The sequence below is a fragment of the Eurosta solidaginis genome, chromosome X (assembly GCF_040869045.1).
Source record: "Eurosta solidaginis isolate ZX-2024a chromosome X, ASM4086904v1, whole genome shotgun sequence".
Classification (NCBI taxonomy): Eukaryota; Metazoa; Arthropoda; class Insecta; order Diptera; family Tephritidae; genus Eurosta; species Eurosta solidaginis.
This window is the reverse complement of record NC_090324.1, coordinates 162,110,055-162,132,978: the sequence shown is the minus strand read 5'-3', so window position 1 is coordinate 162,132,978 and position 22,924 is coordinate 162,110,055. Positions and strand designations below refer to the sequence as shown.

Here is a 22,924-nt window from a genome sequence, read left to right as displayed (position 1 = left end):
AGCTAAACGGAGAAAAAAGCTAAATCTAGCTTGGAAAGAGCTAAAATGGCGACACTGATTGTCATATTGGCTTGCAACCAACAGCTGCATCGTAAACATTGTAAGTACATAGTTAGATGAAAGCAAGGTACAATTACATTGTATCTTACGCTGGGGAGCTGCAATTGTTGATGCCTCCAAATTATGTGGGATTGCACGTGTACTAAACTGCGCCCCTAAATCATGTGATGTACATAGGTACTAATGTATGTATGCATGTAAATGTTTAAGTGCAGCCATTCTTCTGGATTGATTGCTTCTTTGTTATAGGTTATCGTGCGACATGCAAGATTCCGGCAACGAAAATGTGGACCCGGCGATGTTCCAGAATACAGGTCTCACATTAACACCATTTAATTACGTAACTTGGTTTCATTTCCATGTAGTTTAATTGATTTATATTTATTTTCATTTTATTCTGTTTCTTTTTATTTCGCTTCATCTGATATCATTCCATTTCCTTTCATTTTATTTTAATTAATTTCATTCAATTCTATTTCATTTCACTTAAATTCATACCATTTGTTTAATTTAACTTAAATTCGTTCCGTTTCATTTCATTCCATTTAATTTTAGTTTGTTTCACTTCATTTCTTTTTATTTGATTTAGTTTCTTTTATTTTCATTTCCATATCATTTAATTTTTTGTCAATTTCATTTCATTTCATACAGTTTCATATCATTTCGTTTTATTTACTTTCATTTCCATATGATTTTTATTGTTTTCATTACATTTTACATCATTGCATTTCATTTCATATAGTTTCATAATTTTTTGTTTCCTTTCCATATCATTTCATTTTATTGTCTTTAATTTCACTCAATTTTGTTTCGATCCGCTCTATTTAGTTTCATATTATCTCATTTTGTTTAAATTCGTTTCAATACATTTCATATGACTTCAATTCGTTTCAGCCAGTTTCATTTCATTTCTTTCCATTTCAGCTTATCTTATTTTATTATATTTCATTAATTTTAAATTCGTTTCAATATATTTCGTTTTATTTCATTTCTTTTCACTCAATTTCCTTTCGTTTCATTCCATTTTATTTAATTGTATGTAGTTTAAATTTCGCTTAGTTTTATTTTATTTTATCTTTTTAAAGTATATTTCATTCGGTTTCATTTTATTTTTGGATGAGTTTTTTATTTTAATCTACTTTATTTCATTTTATTTTGTTTCATATTACTTCATATCCATTTCATTTAATTTCATTCCATTGATTTCGTTTTGCTTTGTATTATTTCGTTTCATTCCATTTTATTTCATTTCATTTTATTTATTCTTTTTTTTTTCATTTCATTGTACATATTACATATCGTTTCATTGCCTCCCATTTCAAATTTATTCATTCCATTTTGCTACATAATATTTCATTCCATTCCATTTTGTTTCATTTCATTTTATTTCATTCCTTTTCGTTTCATTTTATTTCTTTTTTTCACTTTTTTCATGACTGAAGCGAATGAAATGAAGCGAAATAAAATGGAATGAAACGAAATAAAATGAAATAAAGTTCAACTAAATGGAATGCATTGAATTAAAAAAGAACAAAATGAAGTAAGATGCCATGTAAATGAAATGAAATTAAAGGAAGTGAATTGGAACAACGCGAAACGAAATGGAAATGACATGAAACGAAAGAAAATTAAACAAAATGGTATAAAATGAAGCGGAATGAAATGAAATAAAACTAAATGAACAAAAAATGCAACGAAATGAGATGCAACAAAATTCAATTAAGCGAAGTAAAATAAGGAGTAATGAAGGGAAACGAAACAAGATTCGATGAAATTCAACGTATAGAAGTTAAATGAAATAAAATGGAATAAAATGAGACGAAATAGAATAAAATTAAAATAACATAAAATAAAATGAAATAAAATAAAATAAAGTAATATAAAATAAAATAATATGAAATAAAATAAAATAAAACAAAATAAAGTAAAATAAAAAAAATATAGCAAAACAAAAAAAATAAAGTAAAATAAAATAAAAAAAAAATAGATTAAAATATAATAAAATAAAATAAAATAAAAATAGAGTGAAACAAAATAAAATTTTATAAAAGAAAACAAAATAAAATAAAATAAATTGAAATGGAGTGGTATGAAATTAAAATGAAAAAAGTGAAAAAAAGAAATAAAATGAATAGAATGAATAAATTTGAAATGGAAGGCAATGAAACGATATGTAATATGTACAATGAAATGAAAAAAAAAGAATATGAACTTGGAGCTTTTAGGCCGATTTAATTAAATAAAACCAGTTTATTTTTTTATTTCCGACGCGTTTCGACACATTTTCGTGTCTTCCTCAGGGAATCTATCTATTAAATACGAAAAACATACATGTTACAAATACAGTAATTGGTATTAATGTTGAATATTAAATCACTTACATTGTTTAAAACGGTGGTTTTTGTCACATTTCTTTAAAAATATAGGTACACATATTAATAACAAACAAATATGAACAATAATTAAAAATCACACCGACATTTACTACATTAAAATACCGTCTATTAACATTAAAAACAATATTGCACTTGTCACCTCCAGACATTGTTCGTTATGGACGTCGCATAGGCACAATTAGTCATTTCATTTCGTTTCATTTCATTTAATTCCATGTCATTTCATTTTCTCTTATTTAATTTCAGTTATTTTCTTTCTTTCATTCGTTTCACTTCATAATCTATTTTGTTTAGTTTCATATATTTTCTTATCATTTCGTTTTATTTCTTTTCATTACCATATGATTTATATTTTTTTCATAACATTTTATATCATCCCATTTCATTTCATATAGTTTCATTTTTGTTTCTTTTCCATATTATTTCATTGTATTCTATTTCATTTCATTCTGTTTAATTTCAAATAGTTTCACATTTATTCGTTTCAGTTAATTTTTTTCTGTTTCATTTCACTTCTTCCCGTTTCATTTTATTTTGTTTCATCTCAATTCTTTCCATTTCATTAAATTTATTTTTCTTTTAATTATTTCCACTCCATTTTTTATGCCAATTCACTTTATTTAATCTTATTCCATTTCATTTTCTTTAGTTTTATTCCAACTTATTTTTTTACTTTATTTATTTTATTTTATTTATTTCATTTTATTTTATTTTTTTTATTTGCTTCAATTAAATTTCATTTATTTTGTTTTGTTTTGCCTCATTTCCCTTTATTTATTTCAATTTCTTTAAATTTATTTTATGTTATTTTTTGTATCGTTTTCAATTTTATTGTATTGTTATTTTATTTAAATTTTGTTTATTAAAAATGTAAATTACATAAAATTTGTAAATTATAAAAAAGTTAATAAAAAGTATGGAACATTTTGTTGGGAATTTTTTGCACATAGAAAGTGAATAAAAGATTTGGAGCATTTTTATGGAAACTTTTGGAGCATGTGGAATTTTTGGTTATTAGGAAAACGGTTTTTGGATGTCTTATGGATTCAAGGCTATCATTTGCACCTAAAAGCATGCAGGCGTTGCAAATTGACAGCTCACACGTACACGAAATATCCCATTTCACTATGGATAATATCGGCGCCTCACTGAATAAAATTATGCAACTTAATATCCAATTTTTTGGGTAGCGGCAATATATGATTACCCAAATTTTTATCCACCCATGGTTGGTAGGCAGGGAGCTATCTGGTCGAGTGTTTGAGTAGTATATGTAGTGAATAATGCGGTGAGTGCAATTTTTGAACTTAGGTATGTAGCGTATGTTGGTACATATATAAGCGTTGTGGATAATCCCCATATGGGATTAGCTAAGAAATTATCCATACAAAATAAAAACGAAGAAATATATGTACAAACATAATTACTTGAAATTGACACTAAGTACATATACATACATACATAAGCCACCATACATATTCTGCATAATCATTAACTTCACGTTGTTGTTGCCTATTTTGTGCAAAACAAATTCAAGTCCATTTTTGTCGCGTTTGTTTCCAAGCATATTTGGCATTTGACTTGGGTTTTCTTTTTCACCCCTTATGCTTCCCCTTCTATCTTTGCCCCTCACCTATGTTTCCATCTTTTTCAGCCTTCCCCCTTTTTCACTACACAGGCAGGTATGAAGCCCTCTCTTGTTCATTTGGCTGCGAGTGAGGACGGAGGTTTAATACCCCGCCAAAGACGGCGAGCTAGCCTGGGCCCGCAGGCAGGCCTGCTTGCCTCCGCTCCACCCCACCCAACAAACCAGTCACGTAACATATTATAATGGTATTTTGGAAGTAAAATAGTATTGATATAAGGGACAGCATCAAGTATAGATTCTCCATAATGGATAATTTTATTTCTTAAAGTACCAATAATGTCTGTATTTCAGACAACTATTTTTTTGATTTTCGTCCGCTCATAGCTAAGTCACTGTGTGTCGGCCCTTTATTTCTTATAGAAGAAATCATCAAATACATTAAAAAAAATGTGTGCCAAAGGTATAGAGGTATTACATACATAGATACGTATATAAACAAGTGAATAAATATAATTTGGTACTTACGTCCCGAGCAACCCATGAAGGTTATACTTATCCTCGATAGAGATCTGCTTGTTTATTTCATCTTTATTATCTTTCTTCACCTTCTTGCTTGAATCTTTTTTACCGAACAGTGGCATTTTCTCGACTTAACTTTAAGTTTCAACGCTTATATTGAAATATATGTGAACGCAGATATGCGAATAATAAATGTTTCGAAAAAAAATCAGAAACTGCAGCTTCCGCCGTTTATATAGAGAGATCAATCGTAAGCAATTACTTCTAAAAAGTACTTAATTTCTTTAAACATGTACATATGTATGAGCTCCTTATCGTGGCGAAGCATCAAGAGTTTATAGCTGAAAAAGTATATGCACATATTGAAAAATTAATTGGGTCAGCTTGATTAACTTAAACTCAATTCAATTCATTAATTATATTTAGCTAGATGAAGAGAAAAACAGTAGTTTATTAATCGGAAAATCTTGATTGATACGTCTGGAAGAAAGTTAGCGGCTATTTCGCAAATACGCAAAATATAAAAGTAGAAAATACTAAATATTAAAAAGTGTTTTTGGGGATTTTTTTTGCCAAGCGCTTATATTCATAAATAGCTAGATGTAAAAAGCTGACATAAGACAAAAAAAAATAAATAAAAAGCAATAAAACGCTTTTCTAGGTGCTTTCATTGAGAGCTTTCTTTTTACTGCCCTTTTTCTTATTTCCTTATATCGCCGCTTTGTATTTCACTTTTATGTTGTATGTACGTATCCAATTCCCGGTGGTTACTAGAAGTTAAGGTAGTATAAAATCTAAAATATTCCATAGGTGGCATCTGTGTCGAGACATTAGAAACCTGGAATTTACTTTTGAATATACATAGTTATTGTTCGGGATGCGAATTGCTACAAAAGTAAAAATATCCACACAAAAAAAGTGGGAGTGAAGATATTTCAAAAGTTCGTAGTTATGAACCCATATGTTGGTTCATATTTAGTCTTCGACGAATTGGAAAAAATCATTTATGAAAGACCGGTCATGAAAAGTGTATTTATTTTAAGAGTTAATAAAAGCGAAACTTTTAAATATATCCGTAAGAGTGCCGTTAAAGCTGGACCTATAATTTTCTCCTATAAAACATGGATTTACCGTGTTTTTTTTTTTTTTTTGTCATAAGAAATATATCGGACCATCCAATTCAGAGCAATTTCAGGATCACTTCGGAGTTCTCTTAGGTATCATTTTGGGAAAGCTTCAAAACTATTTCGGGATAATTTAAGGGAAGTTGGGGCATTTTTTCAAGTACACTTCGGGACTATTTTTTGAATCGCACATGATGACGAGAAAAAGTAACAAAATAAGAAGTTCGAAAAAACTTAAATAAATACAAGGTGCGAAATACCTCCGAGAAAGATTTAAGCCGAGCTTCTCTTCAAATTGGCGTCATGCTTCTTAATTTTTCCTACACAAATCGGCGGGACGCTTGGCAGAAATACGCTTGAAGTGTTTTTTGGGACGTAACCCTAGGACCTTTATTGTGGTAGGCAAGCACAAACCCACCACACCACGGCAGCCGACGTAATTCTGTTCGAACTTTACATATTACTAACCTGCAGTTGAACCAGCTAGTTGTGTACTAGAAGAATACTAGTTTGCCAAAAATCCCAACTAGTTAGGGTTTTGTTCTTTTTCCATATTACCAACGGGTATTTTTAAAACGGCAATGACATACTAGTTAATATACGCATCAGGGTCATACCAATTAATACACTAGTCAGCCTCTCGCCAGAATTATACGAGATGGCAGGAAATTAAGCCGGGTGATCTGAATTCTTCAGATCTCACCTTCCTATCCTGGGATGTCCCCCAGGAGCATCGCGGTGCCTGTGGTTTCATATCGTAATTCTGGGAGGGTAACCCAGAATGCGTAGGATCGTGGAAGTTCGCTTCTTCGTTGGAGTTGACAGTGTTCTCTTCGGAGTAATGCGGTCGCTCCAGCCGCCGAATCAGACAATAAAGTATTCTCTTCGGAGTGATACGGTCTTCTTTGGTGGGAGGTGGGCAAGAAAGTTTACTCATGTACTTCTCACATGGAGTAAGCTGCCCGAGTACGTGCTAATCTGCACGCAAGTAATTCAAAGATGCTTCTGCGGAACGTCAAAGATAAGGTTGGTTACATCCCCAAATTGTGCATGTTGTTTAACAGGAAGAAGAATATGGCGAATATTTTGATGATATACAATGGCGAGTTTATTAGAGTTGTATAAATGTAGCAAATAATTTCGAACGGTGCATATAACTGAACTGCTTCGGGCTGGTAGTTCAGTTGCAACAGGGTCCCTCGTCGTGGAAAATTATGGATAATTGTAAGGGTGGGTTGTTCCCCGCTTCTTTTTGAAATTTTTGGAAACTTCGTTGGACCTAAGCATATGATCAGGCATACGTTCGTACTACTTGTGATTAATGAGATGCGTCTTCAGTGCAGTTTGTAAGTACCTATGTTTCATTCATTGGGAAAAAACATTCTGGCTTATAGATGGCATCGGTAGTTATTCACGGAGAACTGGCGTATGCTGAGCAATCGTACTAGTAACTGTGGCTAATGAGATGTATCCTAAGTGTAAATGGCTTAGTGACCATGATTAATGAAAACGGTGTATCTTGCGAGTGGGTGTGTTAAGTACTTGTGAGTATGACTGTCTGTTGGTGCAAAACATTCAGCCAGATATACTCACAACGAAGGGACATTTCGCTTTATAGATTACGCCTAAGTAGTTTTTCATGGATCTTATGGATGACGTCGTTGTAGCTAGTTCACAGTGAACGTGCGTTTTGGATCATATGCCATATAAAGGTTGTATCACATCCCTAAATTGTGTTCCAAATTCCTGGTGCTCAGAAAGGGTTGCTCACAATGCCCCTAATACATGTATTTAAATTGTGGGACTGTAGCATGTATCTGATCTTTACACACAGAACATGTTGCAGGCGAATTACTTGTGAACAGAGAAGAACGTACTAAGATCCGGGGTGGAGTTGCCTAACAACCGGATGCCATTAACCATAAAATGGCTGGAGCTTGATACACTCCACAAGTTACCAAGGTAAGGACTTGTAATTGAATCGTCCGATTACAAGCAAATTGGTACCAAATGATTCGGCAAAGAAGTGTTGAGAGAAGACAACATGGAACCGATAGTTTGGGCCATTGATCATGCAGTAGATCCGTGTTTGACACCGTGGAGTTAAGTGTACAAAGACAGGTATTTGCGTTATAATTCACTACCGACTAGTCATTATATATATCGATATTATTCCAATTGACATACTAGTTAGTTTATATTGACAACAGCGTTCTCCGGTGTCGACCTCGCGATGTTACTTCCCGACTTAGTGTGGATTAGGATTAGGACCTCCTTATGTTAATCTGGATCAACCGGCTGAGTTGAAAGCAGTGTTATCAGAACTTTTTCAAACAAAGGCTAGACTGACAAAAATTAAAAGCTAAAAAAGGCTGAAGTAAAATATTTAAGGCTAAGAAAAAAGCTAAAAGTTTAAGGCAACTGTCTATGCATTTTTTTAGTTTTTATCATAAAAGACATAGCAGAACAAAAAATTTAAACTTATTTTTACTCCAATTTCATATTAAATAAAAAAAAATAGCTAGCAGATGTTATCTGTGTTTTAATTTAAAAGGCATACATGATAAAAAACTCCACTATGGTCTATAAGTTTTCGTAATATGTTTGAGGTAAATGGTTTTTTATTTGCAAGATAAGAACGTCAATAAAGCTATTTCCAATAAGGAAATCTACTTTGTTGTTTTTAAAAAATGTAAATTCCACTGTAAGAAAACCTCATGTTCAAATTTTTGGTATGTGTTTTACACCGACTCCAAAAGATATTTGGCAAATGAATTTTTGGAGGGAATATTTCCATGGCACTTTCTGGGCTGGTCGAACCACTGCGATGAGTGACCCCCGGTTAAATAATGTTTTGAAATAGTGTAACGCCAGCCTGGCCCTACTTGTTCTGAATCCGACCCCTTGTATCATTACCTGTGTGTGTGTGTGGGCAAGTACGTTTGTGAATACAATGTTGCATGTTTGAAATGCAATAGTAGTCTAAACTGCACTAACTATGCGGGACTATAACGCAGTTCACTATGCGTATGTGTGCGTATTGGTTGGTACGCAAAAGTAGGAGAAATTCATCGATTAGATACAATAAGACACATATACACATGAAACTAGTCAGTTAGGCCAAAAATAGGAACCGTAGGATATAAAAGGGTTATACCCGCGATAAACTCCGCATTATGTGGCGGTTTTTTGCAAAGCGCGATCGGCAGCCAACAAAATTGGCATTAGAAAAAAAATTTAAAAATAGGATAAAAAAGTGTTGTGTTTAAGTATATTTCCAAGCGAAAGTATAAAGTCGCGAGTGGGTGTAATAGTGTAGTGAGGGCTAAAATTGACAAACCATCCTGAAAACTTTGGTTGGACGAAGTAGGTGCGGGCAAACCTAGAACCCGATGCAGGAGCGAAACCACTGGTTCGATTAAGTAGGGACACCTAAAGGTAAGTCGTGAAAGCACTTTAAGAAAACGCTTAACATTGCTGAAAGCGTTCCGGTCGGATGTGTGCTGCCCATTTCAACGACGGCGGAAAGAAATAGATGATTCACTTTCACTACCACTTTCACAAAAGAAATTGAGAAAAGAAAATAAAATTTGCTTTCGTTGAGAGTCAGGTGAAGGTGATATGAAAAAAAAATACACCATTTCTTTTTCTTTTTGCTTCGGGAAATCGGCTGCCACTTAGCACTGACGATTCTTAGCTGAAGACAGCCTACTAACTTTAGTTTCCTCCACCACAGGCTACCAAAAGTAAAGCAAACCGTCAACAAGAACCCTGATTTTCGTGCATAACAAGCCCATATGCATACACACAATCACACACGCATACCCCCAATCACACACGCACACTAATCTTTTATATGCCCGCAATCACCCGCCAACATCAACAGCAACAAAAGTATCTGCGAGATTGTAAGCGGTGACAGGTGAAGGAGATCAACTACCACCACAGGTTATTATATGCTAACACAGCTGATCAAGTAAGCGGAAAGCGAAAGAAGGTCATTGACCGCTGCAAGAACTCCAGCGGCCACCTAACAATACCCCATGGAAAACCAGACAGCGTGAGAGCCGTGGAAACAGGAGACGAAGAGCGAGTGCGCCCGCTCCATGCGAAGAAAATACCAACGAGAAGGCACCAGCGCAGCAGCCAGCCAGATTCGAGTTCTCTCCATATCAATAGATTTTTGATTTTCTTTGTTTTTAAGGTTCTTGTAAATGTATTCTCTCAAGCTTTGTAGGACACGTAACAAGTTAGGTATTCTTTGTTTCTTGTTTCCTTTGCATTTCGTTCCCTTAGCTGTCATTAGGCCAGCACATTCTAAAAAAAAAAAAATTTTGTATTATTGAAAACAAGGAAACTTTAAGAAGAAAATTTATTTCGTGGTGATCAAAATTCGAAATTAAAGGATTTTGCATGGATATTTCTAAGTTTGATTTTGTTTGAGCAAATTTCTATGTGAGAAAGAACAAAAGGGAAAAGGCTCAAACTCGAGAACGAAATTCTTCTTGATGTAGTATTGTATGTCAAGTTTAATAAATAACGATCAAGGTAGCGAAAGGCAAAGGAAAACAAAAAGAAAGAAAAAAATAGAAATATAGATTTTCCGGGTTTTTTTGCACGTAACATCGTAAGGCAGCCTAGGTAACACTATTTATCCATTATCAGAATAGCCCCAGGATTAGTTTCAGACAAAACAAAAACTCACATTCGGGTTCAGGTTTTTATTTCAATTCACAGCCATTTACACGTAACTCACGAATGTTATTCCTTTTTTTGTTTCTTTTTTTCACACTGCTTCCTACCGTTTCCCGCTCGCTTCCGAAACTATCCAATTTGCTGATGTGCTTTAATGTTATTTTATTTTGATCCCGCCATGGATTTGCTAGTCGCTATTATTTATTCAAAATTTTATCGTTGAACGCAGCAAATCTCACAAGTTTTTTTAATGTTTTTTTTTTTTTAATTTTGATTTGCGCACATGGGTGGGTTGCTCAATTTAACGCAATAAATAAGTAACTAACGCATGGTTGGCCCGTTCGCTGCTCCCAAACACGAGCGAGTGACCAAGCACTAGAAAAAGAAAATCTAAGATACCACTGAGCATCCATCTACAAACATATGTATGTATGTAACCACGTATGTTTATCTCTCCCAATCTTTAGCAGAATCCGCGCTCTGGTACCATAACGCTGGAAAACTGAGGTGAGTGATATCATATATACATATGGGGTATTCCATCCCATTTCGACCAATTTTGAACCCGACCCCTTTAGAATTGGCTGAAAGTTTTTCTTCTTTTTCTAGCTTACGAAAGACGTTTTTCAGAAGTTTTTCAAATTTTTTCATCCAACTCAAAAAAAGTTATGAATTTTTAAAAAAACACCGTTTTTGTTTTCAAAATGCTATAACTTTTTCAAAAATTGACCGTTTGGGATCTTTTTTTTTTAAATTTGTTTTTAAATGTACTTTACGGAAAGAATTCAAAAAAATGTTTAAAGTTTTTTTTTTTGTAATTTTTTAGTTTTTCGAGATTTTTCGAATTTCGCCCTTTTTTTACTCATGAAAAACTTCAATCAATTCGGCAATCATCCCCACTAATCCCGGAGTGGGCCGAGATTTTTTTTTTTTTTTTATTTAATTGAAAAAAAAAAACTTTAAAATTTTTTTTATATTTTTTGCGAAAAGTACATTTAAAAACATATTTAAAAAAAAATGATCCCAAACGGTCAATTTTTGAAAAAGATAAAACAATGTTTTTTTCAAAATATTTAAATCTTATTTTGAGTTGGAAAACTGTGTTTTTTTTCAAAATGCTATAACTTTTTCAAAAATTGACCGTTTGGGATAATTTTTTTTTGTAAATATGTTTTTAAATGTACTTTTCGGAAAAAATACAAAAAAAATTTTAAAGTTTTTTTTTCAATTAAATAAAAAAAAAACAAATTCTCGGCCCACTCCGGGATTAGTGGGGATGATTGCAGAATTGATTGAGGTTTTTTGTGAGAAAAAAAGGGCGAAATTCGAAAAATCTCGAAAAACTGAAAAATTACAAAAAAAAACTTTAAAAATTTTTTGGAATTTTTTCCTAAAGTACATTTAAAAACATATTTTCATAAAAAAAAATGATACCAAACGGTCAATTTTTGAAAAAGTTATAGCATTTTGAAAACAAAAACGGTGTTTTTTTAAAAATTCATAACTTTTTTTGAGTTCGATGAAAAAATTTGAAAAACTTCTGAAAAACGTCTTTCGTAAGCTAGAAAAAGAAGAAAAACTTTCAGCCAATTCTAAAGGGGTCGGGTTCAAAATTGGTCGAAATGGGATGGAATACCCCATATACACATATATATTCCAATTGTTTACTATGAAGTTTTGCTTCTTTTATATCATATGTATGTGCCCATATTTATGTGGACATAAATAGGTACATGGATAATATATAAGCAAGTACATACACTAAATCTATTTTTGTTTTAAATTCTATCTTTGAATTTTTCTGTAGCAACCTGAAGTTGCGTTGGATTAACTTTCTTTAAACCTAAGGTTTCTCGTGAATTCCGTTTTGAGTTTTTTTTTTTTCAAATTCACGGATACGCCTGACATTAGTTAGTAGATAGCTAAGCTTTATAGGTGCACTTTAGGTTACAAAAAAAAAAAAAAACTAATTATAATTTATATTTTTGAATAAATTTGATATTTCTTGAATTTCCATATACATATATCTCATAGTGTTAGTTATACCAAAACTTATTATTTGCCTTTTTGTTAACATTATTTTTTTTATTTAATGAATTACATGATCCTCAGGATATGGAACCATAATGTAGTTATAAGGGTAAATAGAAGAGGAGTATAATAAAAATTAATGCTGGTACCTTGAAATATACTTCAGTCTTTTCCCTTTAAAGATTGAGTGCAAAGCATCTATCTTTGATGTGGATGTTACTCCAGGGTAAGAAAGGGGACGTGGGAGTAGGGAAGACATTACTAGACCAGACTTGCATTAGAGACGACTATTTAGTATTCGGACAAGGGGGCGCTGCGCACTGGAGTCAAGGCGACGCCCAAGGCTGCGCAAGAAACGACGCAGGAAGGGAGGGTAGACTCCAACGAACAGGACAGGACTTTTCTTTCTTCATCTTTTCTTCACCCAATTCCTATTTTCTCTCCCTTCCCTCTTACTTTCTGTCCCGGTATCCTGCACCTTTTTACCTCACCCCATACTTACCCAATCCTATTTGATTTCCTCCCTGACGAAACAAATATAACCAGGCATGATAAACAAAAATTTTGTTAATGTTGGTGTTATCAAGGAGAGTGGACGAGCCAGCCAGGGCTCGCCAGCATGCCTGTTCACCACCAATCCTTGATAGAAACATGTACCCACATAACAATGGCGCCCAACGTACGTGCCTGGAGGTAATGAGTCCAAGTTTTTGTTCTTCCCCGACTACTTTTCTCCTCTCCACATCTTGTTTGTCTTTTTCTACTTATCTTTTTGGACTGCTTAGGATCATGAAGGTAGCATCCGTCCGGCTTTCTGGAAGGGATTAGTGCTTGATTGAAATATAGATAAATCACTTTATGTAAGGGGGTGTGATTAACAAAATGTCGACAGGCCTTTCATAATTGTCAGCACACGTGAAAGTGCTGTTTGATATTGAGTGAATCGCAATAAAATTTCGTGTAAGACTCAGCCATTCAAGCTGCCTCTTATGCAGTCCAGTATAGCGTATGAGTGAGGTTTTGGCGGCTTACCAGGGGTAGATAGGGGTTTCGCGGTGAGGTGTAGCATCCACGCCGCGTGCTACAGTACTCGCTACTTTTGTGCTGCACCTTACCAGAAACTTAACAGATTTAGATGACCTAGACACCGGACGAAAGACGCACGGACGTGAGATTCCCACCATGACCTTGCCTAGCAGTAACACCAAGTTAGCACCAAAGTAATTACAACAGGAGATTTATAATTTTCAGATATAACCAGAAATTTGTTTGCTATATAACAGTTTTATCTTCCTTCAGCAGAATTTGTCTAAGTTTTGGATGTAATGCACATTTTTAATACTCACTGAATTTTTCTCTTCTTGGTTTTTCTTTTTTTTTATTCGTGCTTACTAAAAACCTTGAAGTGAGGCCAAGTCTTTGAATTCTCGATAGTGCATTCTAAAACGAATTACGCCATCGATGCACACACGTATATAAATATTCGAATTTATAACATTATTGAATATTCTAATTATTATTTTATTAAAATAGGTATGCTTTAACACATTATTGAATGATTTTCATTGAATTGCATACACGTTTTTGAATTTTTGGTTGTACAACAATTTAATTGAAATTAACTTTAAAATTGTGGTTTATTTCCAAATTTTATTGGTTGAGTTATCCATTGAAAATTCGAATTTTTCCAGTTTTTATTTCCAAGGTCGGGAGCCTGCTTCCATGTTTTTTTCTTATCAAAATCAAGAGTCAGATGCGCACATATAAATTGAATATTTTTATAAAAATCCTTTTTTGTCCTGCTTTGTCTTTTAACGTAGTATCTCGGTTATTTCGAATTCACACTTCGGCGTGAATGGAAGATAAGGAAGAAGAGGATAGAGCCGTTGCAGGACGTCTAGGGCTGTTAGCGTCGAACCGCAGAGTTACGCGTAATTTAGCGAGGAAAATAGAGAACTAGATAGCAGGGTCGCTTTTTACCCAAATCGATACTGGTATTCCGCTTCCAGGTCGTGAACGAGGTCCGACTGATGAAAGAAAATGTCAGGAAGCTGAGCAATATAGTGGCGGAAGTGGAAACGTCAGCGGGAACACCAAGAAACACCCCAGCTAGGTCTTCAACTCCTGAAGCGAGACGGGAGAAGTCCGGATCCGACCAGAGCATTGGAGGAGGAACCACAAGCAGCCAATATCAGTCGAAATGGGAGGGCAGGACCAGGAAGAAAGTAGATCTCGATAAATGGCATGTTAAATTCGGTGGTTCTAGCAAAAGAATGACAGTAGACAGTTTTATTTTTCGAACAGAAAAGATGAGGGAACAATATGACATTTCATATCACCAGTTATTCACCGATTTTCACTGCTTAGTAACTGGTAGCGCCTTGAAATGGTACTGGCAAGTCCTGGAGGACCATGCCGACGAGCTAGCTTCGGGTACTTCGAGCTGAAGACCGAACTACTCACCCATTTCAAGACGGCAGAGACGGACTATGAGGTCATAAGGCAGATAATGGAGCGGAAGCAGCAGGCACAGGAGACCTTTGAGGAGTTTTATGGTGATGTTCATAATCTTACCTTCCGGCTGAGAAAGCTGATCCCGGAGCAGGAATTAGTAGGGATAATTAGGGGTAATCTGAAGCCATACCTGGCTAACCCGACATTCGCGGCCAAAATACAAACCCTCGCGGAACTTAAGGCAGAGTGTAAAAGAGCGGAAAAGGTGATGAAAGAGAACAAAAATAGACCAAAGTTAGTTAACGAGGTGGAGTATGTGGAAACTGAGAGGCAGGAAGAAAAAAGGATAGAAGCCATGGGGAGAGCTCCTTTTAGTAAGTCACAACAACCGACCACATCCCATAATATAGTGTCCCCATCCATGGGTTCTGATGCGTCGAAGTCCACGATAACGTCTTTTTGTCCGTCCCCGTTCCACTTAATGCTATGTCTCTGGAAGCTAAAACGGAAAATAGGTGTAAGTCGTCTTTTCATAACATGGTTTGCTTTTCTTGTGGCGGCGATTCTTCGTTCTGTGTCTTCAAGCCAAGTCAGGGAAATCCGAGGCTGGAAGACATGTCCGGGAGCTCCTGCCAGGAGAAGAAGTACCCGGAAGCCTCGAGCCAGTAAGGTTGTTTAAGAGGGAAAGGAAAGAAGAAATTAAAAGGAACATAAGAGAAAGTATGAGTAGGGAGAGTAAAAGTTTACATCAGCGGAAAGTTGAATACGAGGCGGCGAGGAAGCGAATCTTTTGTGAGGAAACTATAACGAGGAAAACGAGTAGGAATTATAGGAAAATGGGGAAGTTAAGAGCAAAGAGGAAGGAGTTCAAGAGAATAGCGAAGAAGATAGTGTCCACCATAGTGACAGTTAGAGGCGACAACAGGTTCTTCGCCAAGACAAAAATAGCAGGTTTGGAGGTGCTAGCATTGCTGGATTCAGGTGCAGGCGCATGCTGTATAGGGAAAAATGCAAGACCTTTTATTAAGAGGCAGGGAAGCGTTGGTGAAACCTATCAAAGGGCAAAATATTCGCACAGCCAGTGGAGAAGAAACAGCGGTAGTGGGAATAGTCACCTTGCCAGTGTTGTGGGATAATGTCACGAAGGATATAGAGTTTTCAATAGTGCCAGCCCTACAGCAGGAGGTTTACTTGGGGGTTGATTTTTGGCAGGCATTTGATATGAGTGTCGTGAGTAAAGGTGTCCGTGCCAGTGTGAATGAGGCTTCAGTAGCAGAGCTCGTGCCCGCCGAAGGAGACCCGTCCTTTGACGCCGTTCCCCACGATCTGTCCCCCGAACAAAGCGTAATATTGGAGCAAGTTAAAGCCAGATTTCCTGCATTTGCCGTGTTAGGGTTAGGAAGAACAAATCTCGAAGAACACGTGATCGAGGTAACAAACGAGAAACTACCTGTCAAACAAAGGCACTACCCCATATCCCCAGCTATCCCAAAGCTCATATATGGCGAGCTGGACCGAATGCTGGCCATGGGGGTAATAGAAGAGAGTGGTAGTAGTTGGAATTCGCCAGTATCCCTGGTTGTAAAGGGCACCAAAAATAGACTTTGTTTAGATGCACGAAAGGTTAATGAGAGAACTATTAAAGATGCATACCCACTCCCGCACATTGACGGCATACTAAGTCGTCTATAAAATACGCGTTTCATATCAGCCATAGATTTAAAAGATGCCTTCTGGAAAATACCCTTAGAAAAGAGATCTCGAGAAAAAACGGCATTCACAGTACCAGGCAGGCCTCTGTACCAGTTTACCGTCATGCCTTTCGGGTTGTGTAATGCCGCGCAACGCATGTGCAGATTGATGGACAAGGTTATACCCGCTTCATTACGAAAGTCTGTGTTTGTGTATCTGGAAGATTTGCAAGTTTGTTCAGAGGATTTTGCGTCTTATATGTGTCTTCTTGGAAAAGTTGCTATATGTCTGTGGGATGCCAATCTAACAATAAACGTTGAAAAGAGTAAAGTTTGTTTTAGAGAGGCTAGGTACCTTGGCTACGTGGTAGGAGACGGATGTATACGCACAGATGCCAACAAGGTGTCTAATCTCTGACCCCGTGGTGTGATGGTAGCGTGCTCCGCCTACCACACCGTATCCCCTGGGTTCACACCCCGGGCAAGCAACATCAAAATTTTAGAAATAAGGTTTTTCAATTAGAATAAAATTTTTCTAAGCGGGGTCGCCCCTCAGCAGTGTTTGGCAAGCGCTCCGGGTGTATTTCTGCCATGAAAAGCTCTCAGTGAAAACTCATCTGCCTTGCAGATGCCGTTCGGAGTCGGCATAAAACATGTAGGTCCCGTCCGGCCACTTTGTAGGGAAAATCAAGAGGAGCACGACGCAAATTGGAAGAGAAGCTCGGCCTTAGATCTCTTCGGAGGTTAACGCGCCTTACATTTATTTATTTTTTTGAATCTCTGCCCCCGTACTGATACACCCAGACTTCAATAGACACTTTTATATACAATGCGACGCCTCAACGGACGGAGTGGGAGGGGTATTATTTCAGCTAGACGATGAAAATAATGAGCGTGCAATTGCATACAGTTCGGCGAAGTTAAACAAAGCGCAACGCAACTACAGCATTACGGAGCTAGAATGTTACGCAGCAGTTTTAAGTCTTAGGAGGTTTGGGCCCTATGTAGAGGGACTTCCCTTCACGGTGATTACGGACCAGAAAGACCTGTCTGGTAGACTCGCAAGATGGAGTCTAAAACTGCAGGCCTATGACTTCGATATCCAACACCGGAAGGGAGCCCAAAATATCGTACCCGATGCCTTGTCACGCATGAATATTATCGCACATATATTTGTATATGTTGCCTTTATTTGAGGTAGCCGCACTTATCGCACATATATTTGCATTTGTTGGTTATAAATCTATGTGGCTGCACTCACCGTCTATATAGTCTCCGTTATCAGCAACCCAGAAAGAATGTCCTGGTTGCTTTACCTCCAAAGCCAAAAGTTCGTCGTGGAGGACGCCGCCTCCAAATGGTAGCTATGTGGGTGCCTATGTTGGTGGAATGTCTCGTAGGTCACCTACATCGGTTGGAATTTGCAGTTGTGCTGCTTTACAATAAAAACTCGCGTTTTAACCTTATATTTTAAATATGTATACACTTTATTAAAAACGAAGTACTTCTGCGCGCTAAGTGTGCGAATCAATTTATTAATTCCTTTTTTCTTTCTGCTCGATATTGACTGCAACACATCTGTGTTGTCAATCAATAGCGATGCCAGATGCATTTGTATTAAAGCTAAAGGCCCGTTTATAGGTATGGTGAATATCTCCTTACATCATCCTTCCTTACAAAAAGAAGAATTTGACAAATTGATCAGGTTTGTCACATTCTTCTTTTTATACAAATATGTTAAGCTGCCTCGATTGAATGAATATGTTTACATTAGGGTATACCTTCCTTTTTTTTGTTATATTCGTTCATTCGGAGCAACTATACATTTTTAATGTTAAATGAAATTTCTTTTATACTGTTTTCACACAGAAACTTAATGATCTCATTTCACCTGCTAATGAAATCGTAAATTTTTTGCTTTCACACAGAAGTAACTGCTCGATTAGTATGAAGGATAAGACAAACAATCATGGCGGAACGATACAAGGTGGCATACCTACAAACGAAAAAAATTCCATGTACTTGTAAATTCGATGGACAAATGTCAAAATCGTACTGCGCCGGTAGTTGATGTATCAAATCAAATAAAAAAGGTTATAATCAGCTGTTCGATGCGGCCACTTTGTATCGTTCCGCCATGCAGACAATGACATTTGCTTTGAAAACTAAGAAGCGGAAACGGAAGCGGAAAGCTGCCAACAGAGTTGCATTGTGCTTTTGACTTCATTAGGCATTCGATTAGCTACTAATGAAATAATAATAGATTCGAATTTTGTAGGGAAGATTGAGCTCAATAAGCGTCTTAATGTAGAAAACTACCTTTATTATTCAATAAGCCGTCTGTGTGAAAACAGTATTAGCCTTTAAAGTTAATTACAGTTACATTAGTATTTTTTCTGCTTTACAAGTTATATTATGCCTTTGTGTTTTTATATACAAAGTTTAATTATAAATTTTCATTTTCCTAAATTTATATTAAAATTTATAAGTACAATATGGGAAAATTTGTTTTTTTTTTTGACATCTAAATTTGTATATTTTTGTTTTACATTTAAATTTGCATTATTTTTGTTCTGCCTTCTTGGCTGTTTGAAAAGAATATTAATATATATGATATAATATAATCAAGTAGTTATTAATGTATTTTAGTAATTCTATTTTTGTGTACAATTTTTTCTTTTCTCGTAACTTCATCACAAATAGTTACATTAGGTTCGTTAATTTTAGTTATAGTAAACGGACCTTGATATATATTCTCGTGTTTGTGGTGGGGTTCTTTCTGTAAAATTACTTTATCTCCGATTTTGACAATTAATGGTCGTGCCGTTCTATCGTACAGATTTTTGCTTTGTAATTTATTTTTATTAATTAGGTTTTGTGCCATTTTGTGCGTTTTCTGCATTCTATACTTAACTTCTTTGGCATAGTTTTCGACGTTATAGATCGGGTCAATTTTTTCTTTACTTAATTCATTAGGCAAAGTTGCCTGTTTCCCAAAGACTAACTCGTAAGGCGAAAATTGATTGTCGAAAACTGTGCTACTCGTAGTATTGTGTAGGAAAGTAAAGTATTTTAAATAAACATCCCAATCAGAAAAAGTATCTTTCAAATATGCACGTAAGTATTCATTAAAGACTCTATGATTACGTTCAATCGTGCCAACAGTTTCGTGATGGTATGCAGTTGAAAAATTATGTTCACTGTTACCAGGTATTTAGTCATGTCGCAAATCATGGTAAGTGCGAACTTGTTACCATATTTGGACTCAGGTAGGAGTCCTATCGTGTCAATTATTAATATATCGAATGGTTTACAAGGAGTTGGTGTTAAAACAGGTTTTTCTTTTGTTTTAGGGTTAACCTTGTTTAAAAGACAATCTTTACAATTTTTGATATATTTCGATATATCGCGAGTCATGTTCTTCCAATAAAATTTTGTTCGCAATTTTGCGTAAAGTCTTTTCATTCCGCAATGTCCACCAGAAATGGGATTATTATGGTAAATTTTCATAAGTTTTAATTTTGTATCTTCATCTGTTACTGTCCCCACTGGATCTGTTAAAATAATTTCTAATGATTTTAAAATTTTATTTCCAATATTTTTGAAATTTGTAATAGTATAATGTTCGAACAAAATATCGTTTTTAGGCCATTCAATTTTCTTAATCTTGTGTTTGCCGGCTTCTGATTCAAGCCTCGAAAGTAATTTCTCTAAAGTCATTATTTCGTTAACAAGCTCAAAACTAAGTAACTCGAGTTTCTTATGTTTAATATGCGCAAAAATTCTAAAATTTGTTGTTTTATTATTTTTATCGTACGTAATTGCGGATCTTATACGTGGGACTTTTTTCGAAAAATTAAATGAAAATTTGTCGTAGACATGTAAAATAATTTGTTTTCCGTCGTTTTTGTCTGTTTTCCTATGTAAATTTTTGTCGTTTGCCTTTTTTTTCATAGCTCTTGTCTGTACTGCCAAAATTTGTTTGTTAGCTTTTTTAATCTCATCGATTGTTATACGCGATGGTGCATCAGCACAAACGTTTGATTTACCATTTATATATACAATAGTAAAGTTATATTCAGATAGTTCCAGTCTTATTCTTGAAAGTTTTGAAGAAGGGTCTTTCATGTTGAATAAGTATACTAGAGGTCTATGGTCTGATTTTACAATGAAATGGGTACCATAAACGTATGGTCGAAATTGCTTGATTGCAAAGTAAATAGCTAAGAGTTCCAACTCTATGGCCCCTATTATGAGCATCTTTCGATCTTCGACTGTGGTCGAAAGAGCTGATCGAACGAATTTTCATTCGGTATTATTGTGAATTTCGATAAATTCAAAAGCTCACAATAGCACATTTCCTTCAGCTGTCAAATAAAATAAAATAAATAGACAAAAGCAGAACTAGATATTAAATGCAAATATTGAAAATAAAATTATGACTACGACGGAATTGTGGTTTTATGATTCGTCAGATGAAGAGAAAAGCTTACTGGAGCTAGCCAGAAGTAGAAGACGCGTGAGGGATGCTTCAAATACTTTGAAAATGAATTCCACCACGTAAGTGTAGCTTTCTAAATAAGTTGTTAAATTGTTCTAGCCAGAAGTAGAAGACGCGTGAGGGATGCTTCAAATACTTTGAAAATGAATTCCACCACGTAAGTGTAGCTTTCTAAATAAGTTGTTAAATTGTTGAAATTATAAGTTTTGTTTATAGATTTATTCAAAACTTCAGACTGTCCAAAGAAGCGTTCATGGACTTGTTGTCCAGTACAGATGAACTTCTTCAGCAATGCACAAGAGCCAAGCATATTCCTAATATTCTAAAATATGCAACAGTTCTCCGATTTTGTGCTCGGGGATCCTACCAACTGAGCATTGGAAACGAAAATGCATTCGTACTTGCCCAGCCGAATGTGTCTGTGGTTCTAACAGAGGTGTTGAATGTCTTGGAAAATTTTATTTGTGAAAGATGGATAAAATTCAATTATGAGGAGGCTGAGCTACATCAATCAAAGTTGCATTTCTATAATGTTAGCAGAATTCCAGGGATTATTGGCTGTGTTGATGGCATACACATTAAAATTGTTGCTCCCAAAAAAGAATTACAGAATTTATATTACAACAGAAAAGGATTCTACAGCATTAATGCTATGATTGTAAGTATACCATTTTGATATTAGTTTCAGGTTGTAAATACATAAGTTTACATCTTTATACAAATATTTTTTAGGTTTGTGACCATTCTATGACTATACGATACATAAATGCAAAATATCCGGGAGCAACACATGATTCTTGTGTGTTCAATATGTCGGCCTTGAAATCACATTTGGAACAGCAAGAGCCCTTCACTACACACCAGAAAAAGCAATACAAATTATAAACGTGTGTGCGGCTTTGCACAATACAAATTTCTGTAGAAGAGTTATCTAATGAAGAGGACGACCATGATATCCCATTCGCCGAAATTGAATCCACAACCAACTCGGAAGCAGAAGAAATCAGAAACTAAATATTGCGAGTTTTGTAGATACTTCATTTTATTGAAATAAAAAATTCATATACATGTATATATATAAAAAAAAATATTTGTTAAATTCATTATGGTTCTTAAAAGCTAAAGATTTTCAGTTTTCATAATACAGTCTTAAATTTTATTATAAATTTGGTATAAAAAATATCACTTCAGTTTCATATGTTTGTTTAAAAAAAAAAAAATCAGGTATTGTCCAGCACTTAAAGCACAAATTTGTGATGGCCTTATTTTTTCATTTGGCTTTTATACAACTGCAGCTTTTCCTGTTTCAATTTCAAAAAATCACGTTTATAATAGTACTCCAAGCTATACGTTCTCTTCGCATACTTTTCTGTCTCAAGATCACTTTTTTTGATCTCTTCCAATGTTTTCAGCATCTCTTCTTAAACATTTTTTTGATTTGCTGTCTGCTGTTTGAGCCTATCGTTTTTGCTGCACTTTTTCGATTTGCTTTTCGTGGCCTCTCCTCATCAGGTGCACCACTTTGTCCACTTACTTCCAAATTCTCATCCGATTCTAAGTTATCACTATATAATCGCTCCACAATCATATCTTCACATTCTTCATTCGCATAAGTACTAAGGCCATGCTCTTGTCCAGGTAGATCTACACTGGTCTGAAGACTTAACAAACCCATTATAGACTCTTCTGAATGCGTAAAGATATTTAACCTGTTTGGTCCACCACCAGTTGCACGGTATTCCACTATGTTCTCCGACATTTTTGTTTTTGTTTTTGACTTCATGTCAGCCCACACCTGAGACGACAAAAATAAAGTTGTATTATACAGAATTGACTTCTATGGTTCTTTAGTTCACCTTAATCCA

At 35.1% G+C, this 22,924-nt stretch overlaps 1 protein-coding gene across 11 annotated transcripts in view; it reads right to left on the bottom strand.

Annotated features, from left to right (window-relative positions):
• Nucleotides 1–22,924, bottom strand: part of LOC137235424 (uncharacterized) — a 993,733-nt gene that overhangs the window by 553,337 nt on the left and 417,472 nt on the right. For 10 of the 11 annotated variants that reach the window (XR_010947891.1, XR_010947892.1, XR_010947893.1 and 7 more), the window contains one exon: nucleotides 4,570–4,904. Coding sequence is in view for 8 of the 11 variants with exons in the window: in XM_067758399.1 (XP_067614500.1) it covers nucleotides 4,570–4,685 (116 nt within the window). In the remaining 3 variants the exon portion in view is untranslated. Of the gene's footprint in view, nucleotides 1–4,569; nucleotides 4,905–17,819; nucleotides 17,843–22,924 lie in introns of those variants that run through there. The other variant, XM_067758403.1, reaches the window with a different exon arrangement.